This window comes from Pyxicephalus adspersus, chromosome Z, assembly GCF_032062135.1.
Source record: "Pyxicephalus adspersus chromosome Z, UCB_Pads_2.0, whole genome shotgun sequence".
Classification (NCBI taxonomy): Eukaryota; Metazoa; Chordata; class Amphibia; order Anura; family Pyxicephalidae; genus Pyxicephalus; species Pyxicephalus adspersus.
In genome coordinates this window covers 8,391,828-8,416,151 of record NC_092871.1, presented here as the reverse complement: position 1 = coordinate 8,416,151, position 24,324 = coordinate 8,391,828, and the positions used below count along the sequence as shown (strand labels likewise).

The window sequence follows — 24,324 nt, the reverse complement described above, 5'->3', positions numbered from 1 at the left end:
TTTTCCAAACTCTAGTTTAATCAGCAGCTCAATTGTCAATGAAGAAAACTATTGGTCTGTTGCAAAAAAATCAGCAAATAACATTATCAAAGGGAATTCAGGTGCATACTGCATGGTAGCTCGGTGGTTAGCACTCTGGCTTTTGCAGCACTGGGTCCCAGGTTCTATTTTGGCCATTACACTATCTGCATTGAGTTTGCAGGTTCTTTCGGTGTTTGCATGGGTTTCCTTCCACACTCCAAAAACATGCAGTTAGGTTATTTGGCTTCCCCCCTAAATTGATCCTAGACTGTATTAATGACATATGAATATGGTAGGGACGTTAGATTGTGAGCAGCATTGAGGGACAGCTAGTGACATGACTTTGGAGTTTGTACAGCACTGTGTAATATGTTGGTGCTATATAAATACAGCTTAATAAGAATACTGGTTAAAGGTGATGGGTAATAACCTATTTACACATAGCTGGGAGGGTTAGACAGCTGTGATGCTCATTAAGTGACCGCAGCCTTGCAGAAAAGTGATTATTCAGTAATTTAAGTTTTATTTTGTCAGGTAACAATGTTGTTTTAAAGATCCCATATCAGAGCCCCTTGTTTTGTTCACGTGAATACGGAGATCTGTCCCAATTCTGAAAACGTTTTTGGTGTTCAGCCTCCTATTATTGCACAACCCCTGGAATACTGCTTGCCTGGATTTCACACTGAATAAATAACTTTAGAATTTATAAATCTGAAAGACGTGACATTCTTCCTTTATCTAGCTGCAAGAGTTGTCTTGGTGAATAATTAAGAAAATACTGGTGCTACCAATGAGCAATTGTAACTCTCTATAGTTTTGTAAGGACAGAATAATTTTTAGGCAAAAATCTGATTTTATAACAATCAGCTTACTGATTGGACAATCAAAGAGCAACTATGGTGGATGACATCCAGTGTTAGACTGACAGCATATAATATACCTAAATAGTTTTGTATCATTGCCCCTTCTTTCTGTTTGTGTTTTGCTAGGCAGTAAAATAAAAGTCAATGTATAGTCACAATCAAGTATTTATGATAACAGTAATAAAAATACATTTATTTATTTTTTAATCAATACAAAGCAGAATTACAAACTGATTTTTTTCATCATGTGGAGTTTCAAAATAATACTATGAAATATTTCATGCTCTGGGATTCTTGAATAAAGTCATTATTCTGCCAGGCAGCACTGGCCTTGGATAGTGTTATAATAAAAGATAATTTCTTGCTATACATAGCACCTTGTAAGAGTTTTATTTCTGTAACAAGACCTTATGAGCCAGGATTGCAGATGGCACAAGATTATTTACAGCAATGTGTGCAGTGTAAGGACAAGTCTTCACAGTTTATGACCTGCACAATGCAATGCACAGGATTATATAGATTGTAAGCTCTTCGGGACAGGGTCCTCGCCTCCTCCTGTGTCACTGTCTGTCATTTCCAACTCCTATTTAATGTACAGGGCTGCATAATATGTTGGCGCTATATAAATCCTGTTTAATATTAACAATAATTATATAGGTTGTAAATGCAGAGTGCTTATAAGCAGTGGGGATTGAATTTCTATTGGTAACACGGCACTGAAGCTTGTAAGCCAGCAGCAAGACTGAAGAGCTGGGACTTAGAGGACTCTGCACATATCTTCAATTTATTAAGCGCCCCAAAACCTAAGACACCCTAATATGCATATAGGGATCTCAGATTCCAAGATTAGACTGGGGCCTGTCCTCATGATGGACCTTTCGTTTGGTCAGTGAGACCAAAAGTTCTAGGAAGGGGCAAGACCTGCAATGTGTTTATTGCACATTAAGACCCACAAGACCTTTGGGGCTTCCACTACACTCGTCAATTTGAGTATATGTGCCAACACCTCTGAATGGCTACTTTTTAGTATGTCTGGTAGAAGTGCCAGGACAAGGTCCCTAGGGAACCCAAAGTGTGCCTCCATAGGCGGAAAAGGTCGCACGTCCTGTCCTTTTTTATCCCCCTTTCCTCCTAATGCACCCTAGGAAGCTGCTTCTTACACCTCTCCCTCAGCTCAGCCCTGACTGCTAGGATACCGGGCTTAAACTGAGCACAGATTTAATTTATCAAGAAGAAACTGTCAATGGCTGTACTGTAGGTTGACAAGTCTGCAAATTTTTCATGGATCTAATCCTTCTAACTGAGCTATCTTATGGTTAACATTGAGACTGCTATTAGTGAGTTACCATACAGCCTCATCAAGCCTTCCCCATCTGAGGGTGGAAAGAAAGTAAGTTGTTTTCCGGGTAAAGCTGAACTCTAGATTATTAATTTTCTGACCTGTGCAGTATTCCAGAGTGAGCATTTTCTTTTATATGGGAGTTTTCTGTTATCAAGAGTCATCATTTGTCATTGTGCAGGATGACCGATCTGGTATCAGCACCACTGGTATTTTATCAGGGGTGTAGTCGTAAAAAAAGTAGGGTGCATACTAATAGAAGGCTATCCATGGCGAGCGGGCAGGATAAGCCTATACGGGGGTCCCGAAAAATGCCGTGCCCGCCCCTGCCATGCCCCCCACACCCCTGCACTTTATGCCCGTAGTGAGTGGACCTGCCGAGTCTGCTCTTTGCACAGGCTACGTACAGCACACTGATTATGTCACTGCTAATGTGATAACTGGATTCTAAAGCCGTTTGGTGCACACAAAGTGAATTTATAACCTTTATGTTTAGAGTTGTCATGCACAGAGTTCACTTTAATGGACATTTATAATCTTTGTTCATGCATCAATGAACCTTTTACCATCCTGTGAATACTTCCATCTGCACTTGAGACACTTAGCAGGAACACTGGGCAATACCCAGAGCTTAGCTATTCAAGGAGTAGGCAGAAGAGCCCACACATTTTCAGCTGTTATAATAACACACCAACTGTTTCCAATGCCTCAACAATCATTTTCCTAATAATTATAACATTTACAATGTACAATGAGGAATTAAACCTAAAAAATATATTTTGATGTCTCCTGCCTCCTGAAGAGAATACATAAAAGATTCACAGGTTTTATACACATTGGTGCTGATGAATTTCTCTTACAAGAAGCTGCACCTGTCCAAAAATAACAGGATTATGAAACCGTAAGTTAGACACAGAGCTTTTGCCACTGCTCCTTGGTAACTGAAGGCACCGGGAAGAATCACAAATACAGCCCGCCTGGAGGAAAAAAAAAAGTACATTTTCAGTCAGTCTATTTTATACTGCATCAAAGGTGTAATGTTTTTTAGAACAAAAAATAATATTACATAAAATTTATATAAATACATATAAAAATTACATATAAAACATAACTTAAGATAGAACTATTCCCCCAAACATTCACAAGCTAGATCAACAGCCCTGACATCTTTGATCATTCTTCTTCCAAGGTTGAGATTCTCAACTGCTTAGATTTGCTATGGCAGAATCAATGACCTCTTATACGTCTATGTGAGTTGATTCATCATACAATATTTACTATTGTAAACTGAAGCTAACTTTAACACCTGCCAACACCTAGTCATGGCCACTGGTTTCTGAATTGACTGCACTACTGAAAATCTTCCACCATAAGCTGCAGTGTCTGGGAGGGAGCATTTGAGACACAAATGAAGAAAGATTTGACTAAGTCTGGAGTAATGAAAGAAGTTTTCTTGTATAATTCACAGGTATATCACAAAATACCTGTATTAGGGACTTTTGATTGTGATATAGGAGCCAAAATATACAATATACATATACCCATAAGTGCAGCCCACTTGTTCAAATACTTTCTTCCTTGATCCAGTAATCTTCACTGTGCGACCTTTCTAGCAAAAGTGTTGATGTACATGCAAGCCACAGGCGTATACATTCCTAGTGATAAGTTGTACTCCATCAGTCCAGCAGATTACAGCTTTCTGATAGGGTATGATAGAACAACAATTGAGGATGTCTTTTTTTCTGGACCATAAAGGACCATAAAGCACTCAGGCAGGGCTGCACAACAAAAATCATTGGACTGAGAATGAAGGTGAATACTTGAGCTGATGGGAAATTGATTAAAAGAACACTTGCATCAATGCTGCACTTAACATGTACAACCACCTTTTCAGCTAAGTTAGCCTCAGAGCAATAAAAACACAGAGGCAAGGCAAACAGGCAAAAGCAGAAGAGAATATGAAGACTAACAGAACACATTCTGGGAAACAATAAATTGTTTCAGGGATGTGTCTGTAGAACAGGGACGGGTTGATTGCCTGGCAGGCTTGAAGTAATTATTTACCTTCTGGTAAGCTTTAACAGCTAATGAACGCTAATTAAACAATGTAAACAAATAGGCATGGATTCAGCCAGAAGCCAGGGAAGTATAAAGCTGGTATCAGAGTAGGGCACAAAGAAATTAGATTGTATCCAATAAAGATAATCCCATAGAACTTGTACTTTGGCATGACTAATTTTAATGGTTTAAATTATTAAAGTGTTTATTTTAAATAACAATATTATATCTTACAGCATATATTTTATATTAGAGAAAAGAGAAAACTTCCAAAAGAGAGATGAAATGACCCTGTCGGATTTGTTTATTACCTGTCACCTCAATATTTGCTCCAGTAATATATCTACTGTCATTCGAAGCCAGGAATGCACACACATCTGCAATATCTAAAACAAAAAAAGGAACAATGATAAGCAATAATACACAGATCACTTCAGNGAGATGAAGGACAGTCTTGGTTAAAACTCAGATTCTATAAATGAGAATCCTGTCAGATCCAGAAAACTATACATCTATGCTTTTTAACAGAAAAGACTGGAGTGGGTTAAAGCAATGTTTTTTTTAAATGTAATATTTGGGGTTAGGTTTAAATTTAGTGAAAGGTTAAAGCTTAGTCTTACTTTACCTTTGCCTTATTACCTCTAACATTAATATCTCCAGTAACTCCGTTGATCCTGCCACATTTCTGGGATGATGGACTACAGACATCATCAAGCCATCTGCACTGGCCCTGCTCTGCCTGATTTAATAAATTGCTGCCTTAGATTTTATTTATCTTTAAGGGTGTTCCCTAAAGTGGTGTCCAAAAAAAGCAGTCTATCCTGGAACACCCAATTCTGTACCTCTGAAGCCTTTAGGCTAGCAGAGCAGATATGCTGCTACAGTCACACTGTGATGGATGCCATGTGTGCTGCCTGTTCAACTTCACCCACAGGCACCAAAAATATTATATCAGAAGAGCTGACATCAGTCAAATTAAAATAATTTTTATTAAAAACAGCTTTTTTTTGGTTGGGAAAGGAAACCAAGGGGTAGAAAATGAGCTTAAGGAGGGTTTAAATTCAGGGGTTATGGTAAAGTGTCCCCCAAGTGTCCCAAATTGTTTTTTTTAAATTTTGGATAGATTTTGAAAGCTTTAAAGCCCCTGGCATGTCTGTATTGCCGTCTGCCATCGATTTATGTGCCGGTGACCATTGTCACCAACACAGAAGGTTAGAAGGATATTCCCAATTTACAGTATTCAATGGAAGTAAAATATTGCCTATATCTTGTTTTGGGGACACCTGTTCTTGTGACAGCTATCTCAGCAAAGCTCACATTTGCTGCTGACTTATATTCACGCAATTGGGGATGCATTGGACCTCTGCAGTGAGACTCAAACAAAGGACAATGGTCCAACTCTGCAGCCTCTACCTGGCAACAAAATTTGTAGAGCAAAACTTTTTAAACTTTTTTGTAAACAAGTGAACCTGAACATTGTGATTTTTTCAGAACTCCAAATAATGGGGTACAATTGAACTTTAGCTGACCTTAGAATACTATTGATTTTAAAAATTAAATGAAAAAAAAAGTCTTAGGATGAAGGTTAGTGGCTTACCTTCTGGTTGACCGAGTCTTCCCATTGGTATCAGACCAGCGATCTGTGGGAAAAGGACCAAAGCTAGGTAAGAAGTAAGAAATGACACATGTAAAAATATTACCAGTATGTATAATGAAAATAGTACAGATAAGATTCACATCATCTCACTTTGTCCAGGACTTTCTGTGGGACTTTGTCAGTCATCGGTGTGGCGATGAATCCAGGCAGTACAGTGTTACACCGGATATCGAACCTGATGAGGTGACAAAACAGAAGAGATACTATGAAAGCCGTGATTTTCAGTTGAAAGCCATAACAGCTATATGTAATGATCCACAGACAAGTGTAAAAAATAGTTTTTTAGAACCCTATTATTAACATCATACAGGGATTCTAGCAACAATAGAGGAGTAAACAGACAATAGAGTTTCACCCTCACTTAATATAGTGTAAAACAGCAGCACAGATGAGGAAAAAATTATCCTGTCTTTTAGGATTTTTTGTGGGGGGTGATAAAGGGTCGTCCTGACTACGGCTATAATCAACCATACCAATAAGAAAAGTTTGCTCACTTTGCTAGTTCTTTGGCAGCAGTCTTAGTCAAACCCTCAACTCCGGCCTTAGCTGCAGCGTAGTTAGACTGACCAAGGTTGCCCACCTGTCAGAAAAAAAAAATCCTGCTTAAATGTTAATGGTATTATATCTACTGTCTAGGCCAATAAGTAATAATTTAAAACATGAGATATACCATCAATATGCATAGTTTAGGCTACAAAATCAGCCAAAAGGTAAAAGATCCTTACATGTGGCAGTGGAATGCATTTTATTTTTTCTAGGTAATCCTGCCAGTAACATTTTCTGCTTGCTGACTGTATGGTATCTATGGAGTAGTACTGTCAACCTAGGCGGCTTCCCTGAATTGGATTACAAACACTTCCTCTTCGTCACAAAATTAGGTGCACAGATGATAGCTAGGAAGGCTGATAAAACTGGATGAAATTTTTACCAAGCACACAGGAAGTTACAACAAATTCTAAGGGTAGGTAAGCTGTAGAATATTACTAATTTTACTAACTAATATAATTTTTTTATCATTAATTTTGTTATTGGATTGAAGTATTTCCCATGTTTGTATAGTACAGAGCATTTGACTGCATAGGGCAGCTATGTTATACTTTCACTTCCCATGAAGCCTTGCTGATACTGAAGTATTCTTCAACAATAATGACAGTATTAGAAAACACACCATCTCTAATTATAATATATATAAATGTAATTGCCTTGAAGCAAAGGATCCTGACATTGTTAAGGCACTTCCCCTCATAAAGCAAAAACACTATGCCCTTGTCTCTCAATTGTGCTCCTGCACTGTCATCTTGTCATATACTGTATTTTGTTTCTTTTTTTATTTAGAAGTCGCAAAGTTGTCTGGTGCATGGTGCTTTGATAATTAAATATCATTCATTAAAGTTTAAATCTACTTTATCTATTTAAAGAATGATCACAGCAGCCCAAAACTGATTACTGTTTTGTACTCCAAACTCACTGAAACTAAAGCTGCTCATTTTTATTTTTATGTATCTTGCTGGGAAAAGGAGCTTAAACAATCTAAAACTGATGAGGAAATGGTTTACCAATTGGACTAGATTAGCTAAGAGTTCCACCAACATGATCACGCTGGAAGCTGCATATAAGGTAATGATGAGGTGGTACATGGTTCCATCTAGGCTGAGCCATTTGTCCTCAGCAGAAACAGATTTCTGTTTTAGGGGGTGTCAAGAACTTCATGTGTGGTGGACCTGCCCCTCCGTTATCAGATTTTGGGGCAGGGTGTTTAGACTGCTGAGCACCCTTTTCCATTGGTGGCCCTTTAAGCCTATTAATCAAACCAAATCTCAGTTTGTTTTAGGGGCACGTTATTCTGGCAGCTAAACAAACTATTGCAACAAACTGGAAGCAACAAGCCATCCCCTACCAAGAAGTGTTGCTTCGGCTGCATAACACTGTCTTGAATGAACAAATGTCTAGCATTCTTAATGACACCCGGGAAAAGTTTTCTGAGGTATGGGAACCCTGGAGAGTGTTTTCATTGCCTAATATCCCCCCCATTCTGGTAAAGTTTAAGGAAACGTTTACTGTTGAGTGAACATGAACCAAATATGTACGATCATTGGGTAACATCCAGAGACATGAGTTTCTAATGTATCGGTGAGGTGGTAGTAAGTGTGATCCCAGCTCATATCAGTCCTGATGCACTTCCCACCTAAACCAATTGTACTCTGAAAAGTTATGACACACTGTACCGATTACCGTTATGTTTTTGTTTTATGTTTGTTCTGTTGTTTAACTGTAGCACATCAGATATGTTGTGTATTTATATTGTCTGAAATGTTTTGTTTGAAAAAAATTGAAAAACCTAATAACAATTATTGAAACCAAAGAATGATCACAGCAGAGTAATGACAAACACTAGGCATGTTTTATCCATTACTTTCCCCCACTCTGAGGTCTTACCTTTCCCACAATGCTGCCAATGTTAATGATGGAACCTCCATTTTGTCCTGTGGCCACAATGGCTCGGGCCACGGCTTGTGTTATGAGAAATGGGCCCTGCAGGACACAAAGAGAACAATACTCAAGTAAAACATTTCTATATTAAAGATAGCATTAATAACGGAGACACAGAAGAGAAATTTGTAGGTAACTGAAACCACCTTTCAACTGCAAAAACAAATAAACGGTCCAAACAACCAACCAGTATCACTGCCATAAAAATCCAAGCAGTTGATTGTTTTTTTGTGATTTTCAGAAGCAATCACCTTGACCATTCCATTGATTTTTCAATTGAAGATTGGTTAGAGTTGCTAGCAAATTGCCATGTGAATGGCTTGCATAATGGTGATCACTGTCATGAAATGAGCTGCTGACAGTCTCTGACTGACATATCCCAGGGAAAAGAATCAATGAATGTTCTTTTAACAGAAGCCAAAAGGGGTCTGTGCTAAGTGCATAAATTCACAGGCTTGGCTGATATCAGCATGCATGTTTATGTCCCCATCACCTAAAAAAACATACAGCAATTCAATTTCCTGAATTCCATATTAACTGTATGAGCAATGGGCCTGCACAAAGGACTGCCTGTGTTGTTTCAAAGCCACCAAACATCTTCCTTAAAAATTAACTGAACTGCTTACAGACAATTCTCCTTTCAGACACTTTGATAAATGAGGCTGTCAGAAGTTTAATAGAGCCTGTCAGATTACCTTGAGGTTAACATTGAGCACAGAATTAAAGGATTCCTCTGACAAGCGAAGCAGAAACTCATCCCGGGTGATTCCGGCGCTGTTGACAGCAACACGAGGAGGGGCAGAGAAGAGAGACTGAGAAGACAAGGCAGAGAGGTTATCTGGAGAACTGTCCACTCATCAAAATCACACTGCTTACCACTTACCTGTATCTGCTCCATTAGCGCATTGACGCTGTCAGATTGGGAGACGTCGGCTGAGAACGCCGCATGCTTCTGACCAGAAAGGGAAAGCGATAACGTCCTTAGCGTTTCGTTGGCAGAGTTGATATTTACATCAACGACAGCAACTGAAGCCCCCTCTTGGGAAAGTCTCTGACACACCGCTCGCCCGATGCCGCTGCCACCACCTACAACATAAAACAGAATTTTCCTATTATGCTCAGAGAAGTGACATTTATCCAAACCCATTAACTAAAGCACCATGCATGTTAAACAATTACTATTTGTATAAATAAAATATTCTCTTGTTTTATCCTTTGTTGTGTTCTGTTCCATTCTGCTGTCCCTTTGCAGCCACGTGCTCTCCGATGGTTTTGTGATGATGACAATGGATCATGTCTGTGCAATGTACAGTCACCTAAACATTTATAATCTTCACCAAGGGAAGCAGGCGACAGAGTGACAACGCAGATGAGCAATAGCGAGACTCGGATTGAGTGTTGTCACTTTATAACAGAAAGTGCATTAAGCAAATAAGCCTAGGATCACCAAGGATTATTAAAATGTATCCTGTAGATGTAAAAATACTAAAAATAAATGATATAAATAAAATTTAAAGCTTCCATATTCAGTATTTGGACCTAAAATGTTAAACTTAATACAACCAAGTTATCTAAAAACTTTTTATAGAAAGCCTGTACTGAGAAGTTATATAGGCAACCTTTTTTTGAAAATGCTAATCGCTTGGCTTTTCCAGCTGATCCAAAAGCTTTAATGATTTCTGTCAATGATGAGTCAATAATCAGAAACAAGTAGGCAGATCGGAGTTCTGATTTCACTAGATGCATGCTGATCTGCAAACCCATTCTGTGTCAGTGTGATCATTTCACACACAAATGTGTCATCATTTACATAATGGGAATATGAGCAATTATGTGCAACATTTGTTTATCCAGGTGATCAATTTCTTTCAGTAAAGAGGGGAATGCTCAGTACATTTTCTCTGCTTAAAAGTGCACTAAATTCTCAAAAAAGATGAATGAGACGAATTGCAGCTCAAATCAAAGTCAAAAGTCAGTGTTATCAATGTTATGTGAATGAATGCCATTCAGGAAGCTGTGACCAAACACTGACAGATTTATGTACAGACGTCAGATATCTGTTGTTGGAAAAAATCTTTAGTGATTGTTTCCAGTGACAGGTAAATGAACGCGTGCTATACACACAGTGCCATTGTCATCTATAGTTTTTCCTGATTGGTCATTTATCAACCTGCCAGGGCAGAATTTCAAATGAGATGAAAAGACATAAGTCCATCAAATTCAACTACTAGGGAAATAAACATATAACCGATATAAAACCCTATGGACATACGGTAGTTTATCCAATGGAAAGCAAAAAAAACCCTGGTACAATTTGCTCCAATAGGGAAAAAAAATCCTTCCTGATTCCATGAGGCAATCGGATGTTCCCTGGATCAGCAGTCGCTGTTATCTTTACTTTAAAGCCTTAATACCCAGTAACATTGAGTAACATTTTGGCATGGCCTGGAAGGTGGTGGTAGGGGGGTTGAATATTGTCTCTGCTATTCTCAACAGCTCCACCTCCTGTCAGCACACCGTCACTATCTGCAAAGCAGTGCAAGGAGGGCGGCCGGCACTCTGCTGCCTGCGCTCCTGCCTCCTGTTATCTGTGACCCCTGAACTCACCGGTTAGGGTCCTCTGATCTAGGGTAGGGCAAATGTATCTTTAAGGTGAATCTGATAATCCAGTGGCTTTTGTATTGAAAATGGCATTATACTCTCCTAGGGGTGACCAAGGTGGGAAGATTCCATCCACTGAACTGAAGATTTAATTCCTATACGAATAAAGTCTTTCAATGGGCTGGAGTACATTCTCACAGGGAGAAGTGAATTGCTTTTAAAAGACATTTGAATTAGAGGAAGGAGAAGCAAGGGGCTGCAAAAAATAGAAGGAACCATTTAACATTTGTGCCAACTAACTGGCTTCAGGCCTGTGCATGCACAAAAATACACCACACACCAAAGGGTCCTACGTTTAAAATAAGCAGAAAACTTTATCTAAGAGTGGTGGTGAATAGAGATGCTGTAAACTCCATTCACTGTTCACTGCAAATTACCCATTTTGTGGCCGTGTTTCTCTACTTTTGTAAGGTGTCAATAAAGTTACCACAGCTTTTTAAAAGACACAATAACAGCAAAACTAGTGAAAAGGAGTTGGTGAGAAACACCACCTCTCTCCATTGGAGTCGTTCAGTGGGGGCACTCTGGCCTTTGCAGTGCTAGGTCCCAGGTTCAAATCGGCATGGAGTTTGCAGATTCTCTCTATGTTTGTGTAGGTTTCCCCCCATATTCCAAAAACATGCAGTTGGGTTAATTGGCTTCCCCCAACACTGACTTTAGACTGTGGTAATAACATATGACTACAGTAGGGACATCAGATTGTGAGGTCCTTTGAGGGACAGCTAGTGACATGATTATGGACTTAGTACGGCGCTGCATAATATGTCAGCGCTATATAAATACTGTGTAATAATAATTGTAGCCTTTGGCATTCACGAAAGTAGAAAATAATAATTGGCAATTATAAACTGTTGACATGCAAAAAGCTGCAATCCTGATTAATAGTTGTGATTTTATCATCTGATCATTACTTGGTATTCGTGTATAAAATAGCCATCTTTCTGTTCATCTGTGGATTAATGAGCCTCAACATGTTAAGGCAGACTATGTACTTACCTTTAAATTTTTTGGTGTATTTACCTTTTTTGATGTGAAGTCTTTAATAAATGACTTACATCCTCAGCAAATCCTGAGTGATTTGTTCTTTACTACCATACCACCAATTTGTGTCCCTCGTCACCATCCTGTCTTCATAGGGAACCCTCTGTTGGCAAGTCACCGGCACCCTGGTCAAAGGCTTTCAATGCAATCATACAATCCTGCACCAGATCTTGCTCTGTGCATTTGGCAGCTCATTGCAATTGTATGGAAGGCCTCCAGGTGAGGCAGTGCCTAGTTATGCCCATTCACATCAAGAGTTGAATGCCTCCCATCATACACAGTGTTTGTATCCCAGGAAGCTGTGGGATTCATTCTTCATTCAAAAAAAAAGTTCAGTGAAAGGTAGACTAAACAAACTAATCATTTGTCCCTCCCCTCAGGCACTTTGTCTTGGCGTCACCTTTGATTCTGCCCTCTCATTTATCCGCCATATTCCAAACATTTCCAGGTCCTGTCACTTTCACCTGTGCAACATCTCCAAAATCCGCCCCTACCTGTCCCCAGAGACCACCAAACTTGCTCTTATCATCTCTCATCTGGACTACTGTAACCTCCTCCTCTCTGGTATTCCAATAACCAGACTCATCCATCCTTCCTACCGCTCCTCTTCTGCTGCCTCTCTTTGTATTTCTCTTCATTAGCTTCCATTTCACCTGAGAATCAAATTCATCTCCTGTGCTTTGCCTTCAAATCCCTCCACAGTTCTTGTCCCACTTACCTTTCTGACCTGATAGAAAAATACCCCCGTAGCAGCTCTCTTCACTTCTCCGATGACCTACTTATGATTTCCTCACTGATAACCTCATCACACGCACGGCTCTAAGACTTTTCTAGAGCTGCCCCTATTCTCTGGAATGTTCTCCTCGTCCCAATCGGCTTGCTCCTACTTTCTGCTCATTTAAGAGCACTCAAAACCAAATGCTGCAACCTCACCTACATGTCTTCTTCTGCCTCTTAAACCCTCACTACTCACCTACCATTCTATATCTCCCCCTCTTAGATTGTAAGCTCTTCGGGGCAGGGTCCTCTTCTCCTCCCCTGTCACTGTCTGTATCTGTCATTTGCAACCCCTATATAATCTACAGCGCTGCTTAATATGTTGGCACTATATAAATACTGTTTATTATTAATAATAACCTGCAATAGATAAATGTGTCTGAGCAATGTAATTAATATGACTGTAAATTCAAAAAATGCATTAAAAAAAGGAAAACTGATGCATGTGATTGGGATCGTAGCATCGCATCGGCAAAGCCTGCATCCCCACTAGTGCTGTGTTTTATAAAATAGCAGGCGTATTGCTATGCACATTGCATTACCATTATTCAATTGAATGGGCAGCTCGGTGCAACACATCGCAATCAAATATAAATTTACTCTGCCATGTATGAACCGGTACATTTGGGGTGTCGTTAGGACAATGCATGTCTTGCTGCACGTTATTGCAATGCATTGTGAGGAAAAAATCCTAAAAGCTGCGTTAGGTAGATCCCCCCACCTCCTAGATTGTAAGCTCTTCAGGGCAGGGTCCTCTCCTCTTCCTGTGTCACTGTCTGTCTGTCATTTTTACCTCCTAATATTGTACAGCGCTGCATAATATGTTGGTGCTATATAAATCCTCTTCATTTATAATAATAGATAGAAAGTTAGAGTGCAAAGTGGGCATATTTACATATATAAAGGTTAGAGAATAATTAGTAACATTGTATCTCAGAGCAGATGGAAAGGATGAGATTATAGAGAGCAGAAAGTCATTAATGACCTGTCACCAAAGCCAGTGTGGACTTCAACCTGCTGGAGGCAGCCATGATAGCCTGTCACTGACATGTACCATAGAGCAGGGAGGAGAGACAGTCTCACAACCATAGAGTGGAAAAGGGGAAAGATTGTCCAGTCATAGCCATCTGTCATCGATATGTGAGGATTGACTATTACGCATACACCATAGAGAACAGAGGGGAAAGATTGTCGTATCACATAGAGAAGAGAGGATAGACCGTCACACACACCATAGAGAGGGGGACTGAATGTCTTGCAGAGAGCTCAGCTTTAGGTTGGTCGCAGCTCTGACAATCTGAGACTCACTGACTGCAATAGTAAAACATTATAAAAGTACAGAGATGTCCCCTCCTGCCTTTATTACAGCTGTCTGGAGTCATTCCTTTACAGAAAGGTAATTATAATAAACAGGATTTATTTAGTGCCAACATATTAGACAGTGCTGTACATTAAATTGGAGTTACAAATGACCGACAGATACAGACAGTGACACAGGAGGAGGAGAGGACCCTGCCCCGAAGAGCTTACAATCTAAGAGGTGGGGGAAATATCACACAATAGGAGGGAGATATAGAATGGTGGGAAGTAGTGAGGGTTAGGAGACAGAAGAAGATGGGTAGGTGAGGTTGAAGTGTTGGGGTTTGAGTGCTCTTTTAAAAGAGCAGAAAGTAGGAGCAAGCCAAATAGGATGAGAAAGACCATTCCAGAGAGTTGGGGCAGCTCTAGAAAAGTCTTGGAGCCTTGTGTGTGATGAGGTTATGAGTGAGGAAGTCATTAGTATATCATTGGAGGAGCGAAGAGAGCAGCTAGGGGAGTATTCTTCTATCAGGACAGAAAGGTAAGTGGGACAAGAACTATGGAGGGATTTGAAGGCAAAGCACAGGAGATGAATTTGATCTCTGGTAAAATGGAAGCCAATGAAGAGAACTACAAAGAGAGGCAGCAGAAGAGGAATGATGGGAAGGCTGTGTATGGGGTAGGTAGATGGTTAGGCTGTGTATGGGGTAGGTAGGTGGGAAGGATGGATGAGTCTGGCTGCAGCATTCATGATAGATTGTAGGGGAGAGAGTCGGGTTAGTGGAATACCAGAGAGGAGGAGGTTACAGTAGTCCAGACGAGAGATAAGAGCATGTACAAGGAGTTTGGTGGTCTCAGGGGACAGGTAGGGGCTTTCCTGGTACACTTTTGCAGATTTAACATGTTTCAGATGCGTGGGGTTACAATGGGAGCCGATAACCTTCTGAATAGTTAGTGCAGCTCCCACTTTTTCAGTCCCAGCCTTACCATGACAGCCAAATGTTGGTGAATACCAGACAATGATATCCATATTAGCTTGTTGGACATCCTATTCCGATATCATGGGCAATATTGTGGAATTACCCCCCCCCCCTTACAACAGTCTCCACTTTTCTAGCAAGGCTTTCCACAGAGCCTGGCTTTAGGAATTTCTTGCTATCTTGGCATTAGTTCAGGTACTTATTTAGGGTATGAAGACTTGGATGTAAATCAGCCAGCCCCAAATTATTTGGACATAATAAAAAAGAAAAGAAATAGAGAAAGCTTGGGGTTTTGGAGTCAAGTTTGTATTAAGCTGTGGGCAATTTATACAATCAATTATAAATGCAATTCACATACATATAAGTACATACGACAATTGGTTTTCACACCCCATTAGGTTAGTCATGGGGTGGTTCCTGTCATATATACAGATTGGTAGCTACATATGCATGTAAAACAATAAAACTTTCTCAAACCTGAAATCAACCGGCTTCATCAGGGGATATGCTGAGAACATAACATGGGATTTGTTGGAATGGAAATTATTCTGGTGAAAATTGGTGCAATGGAGGATATTGAGTTCTGCTTGTGGAAGCAATAAAAACATTCAATATGAGCCCCAATGTGATTGTCATACAGCATCACAGTCTGGCGGGTTGGAGGTGTGTAATTTTTTTTTTTTTTATTTGCACATATCAACTAGATACAACAAGGCTGGGATCACACCTGCACGGAGGTTGCGGTGCTTCTACTGCTTCCTAACACCAGGAACCACTGGGCTCTCAGCAGATGCTACATGGTGGTGGCTTTCTGCAGCAGCTCCATAGGGAATGAATGGGGGTGGCAGTCAGTAGTAACATATCACTCCGTGTTGCCAGCTGTCAAATGTTCAGATGCTGTTGACTCTTCACGAACCAGAGCTGCAGTGCGAGCGTATGAGCGGCTGGGAAGTTGCGTGGAATCACTTGATCCTGAGGTGTAAACCTGCCCCATGGCATTCTCCGTGCCATTCTTACCACACCAAAAGGGGGCAAAATGAAAAAAAGTGTATTGCTACGAAGAATATGTAAATACTTAAATGTCAGTAGACTGGCCATACATTTATTTTAAATACTGGCAAACTTACGCAACCCTCCATCACTGCAGAAGCAAATAGATTACAAACAGAATTAAAAGTATACACAAAAAAAAGACAACAACTATTTTCATTCTTTTTATTCAATTTTCTGTCCTAGTTACTTAAAAAAAAATTGAAAATCCTCCAATATTAAAAGCTTTCAACAGCCCATGAAAAGCACTCGGATACAAAGAGATAACTTGTGTATACAACAGTCAGGAAAATAAAGCTGCAATGTCACTTTCCGTGAGCTAGGAGGCGCCACCTTTTCTTATGACATGTAAGTGCCCCTATTCTTTTTAACCCAATGACAATAACAAAAATACAATAGAAAAAACAGAGAATAAGAAAAAAAGATGTGGATTATCTGTAACGGGTAGAGAGACACTGGCTTCTAGTGCATTCTGTACAAAACAGCCGCCTATATTCCAGCCAGCAAGCACTTGAAGTGTATTTAAATCACAGTCTATTTTTTTTTTTAGTAAGATTAGCATTAGGTTTCTCTGTTTTTATAATTGTGTTAGAAAGCAGTAACAGCACTTCTTGTTGCATAAAGACAGCCCTAAGCTGTTGTCTTGCAATCAGGAGTGTTGTCTGCCTGCTTTGCATGCCCTATTATTTTGGCTATAGTCAACTAATGGGGCTCACATGACAGCCGATAACACTGCTACTGTATGAGAGGCAATGGTTTAACATTACCAATATGTAATAGGAAGTGCTAATACTGTCAGGAATTCCAATCAGTTTGCTTACAGAGAAACATGAAGCCAAATATATTAAGAAAATAGACTGAAATTTGCATACACTTTACTGTTACTTATAGCTCCTCCAGGGCTGGATAAACATAAGGAGCCTGATTTAATAAAGCTCTCCAAGGTTGAAGACGATACACTTTCATTAGTGAAGCAGGGTGATCCAGCAAACCTGGAATGGATTCCTTAAAAGCCTTTGCTAGAATCCATTCCAGGTTTGCTGGCTCACCCAGTTTCACTGATGAAAGTTTATTGTCTCCAGCCTTGGGGAGCTTTATTAAATCAGGCCCAAGGTATCCGGTAGAGACACTCACCACATATATACATTATTTTACCCATCACCACTAATAAACTCTTAACTCCATAGTAAACAGGAAGGTTGTGTAACAGTTTTTCAGTTTAGTGTCCTGATGCCGTCTGACCCAAACACAACGGTTTCTGCTCACAGTAGCTCTGTAAACCGGCTGCTATGGGGGGTGCTTTTGACAACCACATCCTAAAACATCTAGTTGTTGGCAAGGCTGGCTTTAATAATATATATTGCTGTCCCTGCGCCAACATGAGGATTAAGAAATCCTGATCAGCCTACTTCCAAGTCAATGCCTCAAAGTATTGCTTAGGTGCTAAAAAAATAAAAATTGTGAATGCGGTTTTGCGATTTGGTCAGTAAACTGGCAAATCATCAGACAGGAGATAACCAACGCCAGGTTCATGTCCTTCCTTCTGCACCTCAAGTTTTCTGGACACTTTGTAACATCCTAAACAGGTACTCAGGTAAACAGATTTATATTCACAAGCAGTGCCAAAAGAAAGAAAGGCAGCAGTTGGATGTCAGTTTTGCAGCCTGCGAATCCTGCTGCTCTCAGGATATCAAATAATTCTTTCTGATATCCTTATAAATATTAAAGCGGAACTAAAGTTACACTTTTACGAATCCACAAACAGGGAGGTCATTATTGCAGAAAGGGACAGCCAATGTCCTCTCTGCCATAATCCCTCCTATCTGATCGTGCTACATGCGCTTTGCTTGCCAGGACACCCAGCATTTCTAGCTTCTTATGGGCATGCCGGAAATAAATAAATTGACTCCTCACAGGAGTTAGGTCAACTGGGCCAATTAAGATAGCTGAAGACCCTATGCAGGAAAGGAAGATGATGGGGCCCCCTGCAAAGCAACAGGGACAGGTGAGTAATGCCAGTTTAGTTCCACTTTAAATCCACTACAGTGGAGTAAACACATCATCCACAAAGCAGAATAAAAGAAGCTTCCCTTGTTTGTGCAGAAGACACTGAAAACCAAACTATAACAGAAAAGGGTTTGAATGGCCATTTTTATTGCAACCTATGAGCAGTGTATTACTTTAACACCCCTAATGCTTTTCACCAGCTACAACTGGTGCCAATTCTAAAGTTCAATTTGGATGATTCGGCAAGGACTAACGATATACAGTATATAGGGTTATAAAATTGTTCAGTTGTAAGTTAAGAATGTTAGGCTATGGAAGTGAACAGAGGTAAACAAAAAAACTGGCTCTTATGCCACAAATGGAAGGTGAATTGTGTTGAAGATTTTTTGCAAATTCAAGATTACTCAATAATTTGGTCCTGAAAAAAAATATCCAGCCTTGAAATGAAGTGGGCAATGATATCACGTTTAGTGCCACTTGGGTAAAATAGGGAGGCGATATTACCCTTGTCCTATGGCATTGCAACAGCACAAGGACGCCTCCAGCTTCTGACAATGACCCCCCTTGCACTCTAATATGTTTCTCTTCATCGCGGCACAGGTCCCAGCTACATGACACCAGCAACAATTTACTCAAACTGTGCAATGAGGACCATCATGGCAACTCCGAGCAGAAGCCCAATGGTCTCCTTGATGGACTGGGAGGGGCGAGAGTCTTGTAGCAGCTCAGGAATGACAGAGACGGTTGCGATATAAATAAATCCGCCAGCGGTAAATGGCAAAATCCAAAGAGTTGCAGCTTCGCCAATACCTTCTGCCAAGAGGGAGCAGGCAGTGCCTGCCAGAGCACCCAGTGCTGTGCTGAGCTGCAGCATCATTGCCTGAAACACAGAAGAAACATACGTTTAATTTGCATTCACAAACTTTTTACTGTATAGCACAGGGGTCTGCAACCTGCGGCTCCAGGGCCGCATGCGAAGACACTGCGGAGGAGGGGGATTCCCTATCCGGTGTTCTAATGAAAAAAATCTACCAGTGAAATAAATCTACCACAGGGCGTGTACAAATGGGTGTGTACAATGACATCCCCCTCCTTTGAACCCCAATTCCTCTGGAATGGGGGCTCTATTGATAGTAAAGGTTGCTGACCCCTGGTATAGCATATGAACCCCCATAGGCTAACATGAAGATTAGATAAAGGGCAACCAGGCCATACAATTATAAGTGGATGCTGCTAAATCCAAAAGGATGCCTGACATTATTATTATTAATAGTATTTATATAGCGCCAACATATTACACAGTGCTGTATATTAAACCGGGGCTCCAAATGACAGACAGATGCAGACAGTGACATTACTTTACACATACATGTGCTGTTGGTACAATTTTCTAGCTGTAACAGCTGTATGTCCTGAAGCTACAAATATAAGGGTCTGACACCCAATCCAAACGACCATACAGATCTGCAGTGTCTTAATATAAGTTTAGATAAAGCACTTCTTTTTTAGACCCTAGACTAGATCTCTATATGTCCCAATGCAATGCGGGCAGATTACTGCTAATGCAGGAGGATGGCAAAAGAATGACATTGGAGAAGAAACAATAAGTGGCCATTGGCCTATTTGTAGGGAAAAAAAATCTACCATGCTCCCTAATGACTAGAATATTTAATATAGGTAAACAAAAAAGTTGATGGAAGCAAAACTACAGTCTGTTCCTGCTTGGTGATACAGACCTTCTTTTTGGTGCATCCGCTCTGTACCAGGATGGCAAAGTCCCCAATCTCATGAGGGACCTCATGTAGGAGAATGGTGACTGTGGTAACAATGCCAACACTGGTGTTGACCAGAAATGAAGCCCCAATGGCTAAACCGTCAGTGAAGTTGTGGGTAAAGTCAGCAGCGAGGTTGAGATAGCCAGAGACAGTCATATCTGTGTGAAGCAAACAAAAAACTAAAATGTCAGATTTAAAAAAAAACATGAAACAAATAAACAGATCAACACTTCTAAAAATAAAACAGTAACTTTTGCTGATCTAAATTACACTCAATCGAGTGCTCTCTGCTCCTTCACCCTTCTATATGACAGAAGAGCCATTTAACCCACCTCTTATGAGCCCAGGCAGACAGAACTTGCAGCCAGTTATTATGTGTGCCTAAATAAGCCTGGGCTAACAGTATCATTGCAATGAACAACACTGAAATTTCCTCCAGTGAGTGTCATTCAGAACAAAGATACCTCAATGCTAAATCTAACGGTGGAGCTGTGACACCACTAGATTGGTATGAAGGTTACTCGTTTAAAAGGGGGGGGGGGGGGGGGAGTTCCATAGCTGGAAATGAACTATAAAGATAAACTTCACACAGATATAAAAGCACCAATAAACAATATACAATACATTTGTAAAAAAAAGTGTAAGTATCTGCATTTAACATGTAGAAGTTTAGAAGATGCTGCTAACACCTGTTTGCCAATGCCAGACTGACCGTGGTATTTTATAGAACATAACAAGAAACACTTATTCACCTGATGGAGGTGGCTCCTCTTTTCCCTTCTTGCCCTTCTGACCACCATTGTTATCTGTCTTTCTTTGTCTCAGTCCCTCCTTTCCTTCCGATTTCTCATCTTCTTTATTCTTGGATTCACTGGCCTTGGCTTCCTTTGGAGCTATAACAAAGGGCACATAGGGCATCTAATGATCATGATTGTTAAGGACCAACATAAGAAAGACTCACAGAGACTCGCACAGCAAAATAAAACTCTAACTGGCTAAAAATGTAAAATGTGTTTTAGCCAATTAAACATAATGTATTATTTAAAAACCATAACCCCATGTTGTTCAGCCTTTGAAAAACTATGCAAGTGTTATATGTTGGGACATGTCAGGAATTTATTCATACAGGCTCAAAAATTCTATTTCTATAAAATGGAAATTGCCAGGATGTACAGAAAAGGAGCGGTCACCGCTTGATTTGTTACTGGATGTACTTGGAACTGCTCTCCTCATTCCTCATTAAACCAAAATAAGCACCTGGTCTGCAGGCTTGATATGAGTCAGAGTCTCAATAAGTACAAGAAGGTGAGAGGCACAGCCTGGAGGGCGGGGGTTACATAAAAAAATAAATTAAAAACACTATCTGCTAGCAGAGGGCATACTGAGACTTGTAGTTCCTAAAACAGCAATGCTCTAGAAATTCAGATGCCTACTTACCTTGGCTGTGACCATGACTATGTCCATGTCCGTGTCCATCCTCTCCTTTAAGGTGGCGGACAAACTTCTCTACAACAAGGAAGGCAATGATTCCTGCCAGGACCCACAGGCCGACTGACATCATATGGGAATGGCTGTGATCTGCCAGAAAAACACAGATAAATATGGAGTGTTAATATCGATAGATATACTTATAATAATGACCATAAATCCTTCTCCACTACTTACTGGGAACCAGAGAGTCAGAGTTTGCTTACATCTAAAGGCTATTTGTCTGCACAATAGAACCTGCAGGATGTCACACAGAGACAAAAGTCCATAAGGTTCTCAGCAAGGACACCAAGCAGCTCTCCTAACAGTGGCCCATTGGTTCTGGTTAAGTATTGATCTAGGGAGGTGGAGTGCGGTCATTGTAAGGTAGTGGTGATGGCTAAAGCATATAAGGTGCACTTTGTAATAAAATGCATTTATTCTTGGAGTCAGTTTGCTAATGATAAATGTATAACATCTATAAAAAGTATAAATAGGGCAATAAGATCCAGTAACTCCTCACCATGGGAATGTCCGTGTCCATGATGATCATGCAATTCGTGATGTCCCTCCTCCACCTGGTGATGAGAATGTGGCTCTATAGAGAGGAGACAGAAGTTTGTTTACAAAAGAAACCTGGAGGATTCTACTTTATGGCACATTACAAAGCTGCAACATTTCATACCCAGGGCATGGGGAATAAGGTGAAGAAAGGCATCTCCAAGAAGTCCTCCTGAAGCAAAGCTTAAGAGTAACTTGAGCAGGGACTCATGCTGACTGCTTTTGGATTGCACTGGAATCAGGAAGAGGATGAAGAAGGGTGCAGCGGAGATCAGAAGTGTGGCACCGATCGCCTGCAAGAAAAAAAATGTTATGTTATTATTATATAATCTCTCTATCCATGGAAAGAACGTCAGGATGAACAGAACAAACAATGAGAGTAAACAGGACGCACTGGACCAAACACAATCTGTACAGCAGATGGAGAGAGTCAGTGAGAACAGACGCACGTGTCACTGATTAAAACCGCATGGGAACTCTGGCAAGATAAAGGCATGTTGGAGCAGAGCTTTGGCAGAATTTACTAAAATGAGCGGTTGAGTGATCAGGGCTACAGTAATGGGAGGACAACGCCTAAGATGCAGCCAATGGAAATGCCAAATGTAATAAATGAAGCCAGTCAGTCCACTCTAATAGAAATCAGGCAATGCTGAATTTTAAAGCCCAATTTTATTTCCGTCTATGACTTTAGGCTGGATCAAAAATAAAAGTATCAATTATATTTCTTGTTTTTGTCCAAAAACTTTTTGTTTTTCATCCCATTGGTCTGATACCCCTTCCACCTTTGCTGCTTTGTCTCAATTGGGAGTCCTGCAATAATCACAGAGCAAAGGTTCCTTTGTAAATAAAATAGTAGGGTGGGAACGTTAGACCATTGTAATATTATACTGCTCTTAGTGGTCCTTAGCATCCCACTCCTGCTAAGGGCCACTAAGAGCAGCAAATAATTACAATGGTCTAACATTCCCACCTTATTATTTTCTTTACAAAAGAACCTTTGTTCTGTGCTGATTGCAGGACTCCAATCGTGATAAAGCAAGAGAGGTGGAAGGGGTATCAGAGCTCTGCATAGAGACCACTGCTTACAACCAGAACCCTGTGGCCTTTATAGGCATGCTCCAGCTAGCAATGGCAGATTCCTTCTGGGAAAGGAAATATAAAAATGACAAAACAATAAGGCAATATGTGCCATCAGCTAGTCATGGGCGGACTCCAATTGGGCTTTAACCTGTTTTTTTTTGTCTGTCTGGGGCAAAGTGAGGGGTTAACTTTATTATTGTTCCACCAGCTGTTTGTAATCCCCCTTTTCTTTCCTTTCTTGTATTAGTTGGGAGGATAAGGTAGCATTGATTGCCAAGTTACACAGAATTCTGCATGGCCCCATGTGACAATGCAATAACAAGGAAAAGGTAGAAGTCACACACCATGCACTCACAGAAATACCTGTTAAGTCAATAATTTATATCACGTAATACAGGTAAAAGTAATTAGGTCACACTTACATAGGTCCAAAGTGTCACAGGGTCTAGCTTCTCTCTTGCCCCTGATGGTGGAGGAGGTGGGGAGTTCACAACAGCTTCTCTCTTAGCGGGCTGTTCAGTAGCCTCCTGGGGTGGTGCATCTCCAAACTGCCAGCGGCTCCTGAACTCATGAAGATCATCATGATCATGACCATGGTGATGGCCCTCATGACTGTGCCCATGATGGCCCTCGTGACTGTGGCCGTGTCCATGCTCATGGCTGTGCCCATGATGTCCGTGGCTGTGGCCATGGTGGCCTTCATGACTGTGGCCATGGTGGCCTTCATGACTGTGGCCATGGTGGCCTTCATGACTGTGGCCATGGTGGCCTTCATGACTGTGGCCGTGATGCCCATGGCTGTGCCCGTGATGAAGACCTTCATGGCTGTGCCCATGGTGATTCTGGGCCAATGCAGAACACAGCAGGTTTACCACCACCAAAGCCAGCAATGTGGCACAAACCGCTCTCCCTTGTATCTGCCAGACTCGACCCATTTTACCTAAAAAACAAAACGAACAGTAAAAGGTAGAAGACAATTTTCTTGCTACAATGTCATTTTAGACAACAGCTAAAATGTCATTCTGATCAGAGGGGACACGGAACTTATATTCTGCTTCACCCGAATTTTAAACTTCACCCACTGCTGCCACAATAAGCGAGTGTCATTAGGGCAAGAGAGCGACGATGGGCAGACATGGTAATTAACCTATCCACCCAAAAACAAACTATTAATGTGGGGTGGACGAGCTCATTATCT

The 24,324-nt window shown here is 40.6% G+C and overlaps 2 protein-coding genes across 4 annotated transcripts; both read right to left on the bottom strand.

Annotated features, from left to right (window-relative positions):
• Positions 1 to 1,049: 1,049 nt before the first annotated feature.
• Positions 1,050 to 14,022, bottom strand: HSD17B8 (hydroxysteroid 17-beta dehydrogenase 8). The gene is made up of 9 exons (XM_072430102.1): positions 13,893 to 14,022; positions 9,312 to 9,514; positions 9,124 to 9,240; positions 8,375 to 8,470; positions 6,433 to 6,518; positions 6,029 to 6,113; positions 5,879 to 5,921; positions 4,593 to 4,667; positions 1,050 to 3,200 (listed from the first exon to the last, which is right to left on the bottom strand). The coding sequence occupies exons 1-9, from the start codon at positions 13,936 to 13,938 to the stop codon at positions 3,184 to 3,186; spliced, it is 768 nt and encodes a 255-aa protein (XP_072286203.1). The 5' UTR covers positions 13,939 to 14,022; the 3' UTR covers positions 1,050 to 3,183.
• Positions 14,023 to 16,387: 2,365 nt separating this feature from the next.
• On the bottom strand, positions 16,388 to 24,084 carry SLC39A7 (solute carrier family 39 member 7). 3 transcript variants are annotated; one of them, XM_072429858.1, is made up of 8 exons: positions 23,896 to 24,084; positions 23,549 to 23,847; positions 22,171 to 22,339; positions 22,009 to 22,083; positions 21,456 to 21,596; positions 20,771 to 20,911; positions 19,980 to 20,176; positions 16,388 to 19,123 (listed from the first exon to the last, which is right to left on the bottom strand). In XM_072429858.1, exons 1-8 carry the CDS (start codon positions 24,059 to 24,061, stop codon positions 18,872 to 18,874), a joined length of 1,440 nt encoding a protein of 479 aa, XP_072285959.1. In that variant the 5' UTR covers positions 24,062 to 24,084; the 3' UTR covers positions 16,388 to 18,871. The 3 variants fall into 3 exon arrangements, with proteins under 3 accessions (XP_072285959.1, XP_072285960.1, XP_072285958.1); XM_072429859.1 differs by having other exon boundaries at positions 23,549 to 23,823; XM_072429857.1 differs by having other exon boundaries at positions 23,549 to 24,084.
• Positions 24,085 to 24,324: the final 240 nt, after the last annotated feature.

Excerpts from the sequence above, each read along its gene's own strand:
- HSD17B8 (XM_072430102.1), bottom strand. The coding sequence starts at position 13,938 with ATGGCTGCCTCCAGCAGGTTGAAGTCCACACTGGCTTTGGTGACAG. Across the intron at positions 9,515-13,892 it reads CACACTGGCTTTGGTGACAG|GTGGTGGCAGCGGCATCGGG; the intron begins GTCATTAATGAC and ends TTTATGTTGTAG. Across the intron at positions 4,668-5,878 it reads AAGACTCGGTCAACCAGAAG|ATATTGCAGATGTGTGTGCA; the intron begins GTAAGCCACTAA and ends TTTTTGTTTTAG.
- SLC39A7 (XM_072429857.1), bottom strand. The coding sequence starts at position 24,061 with ATGGGTCGAGTCTGGCAGATACAAGGGAGAGCGGTTTGTGCCACATTG. Across the intron at positions 20,912-21,455 it reads TAGTCATGGTCACAGCCAAG|CTCCAAAGGAAGCCAAGGCC; the intron begins GTAAGTAGGCAT and ends CCTTTGTTATAG. Across the intron at positions 19,124-19,979 it reads GCGGATGCACCAAAAAGAAG|GCAATGATGCTGCAGCTCAG; the intron begins GTCTGTATCACC and ends TCTGTGTTTCAG.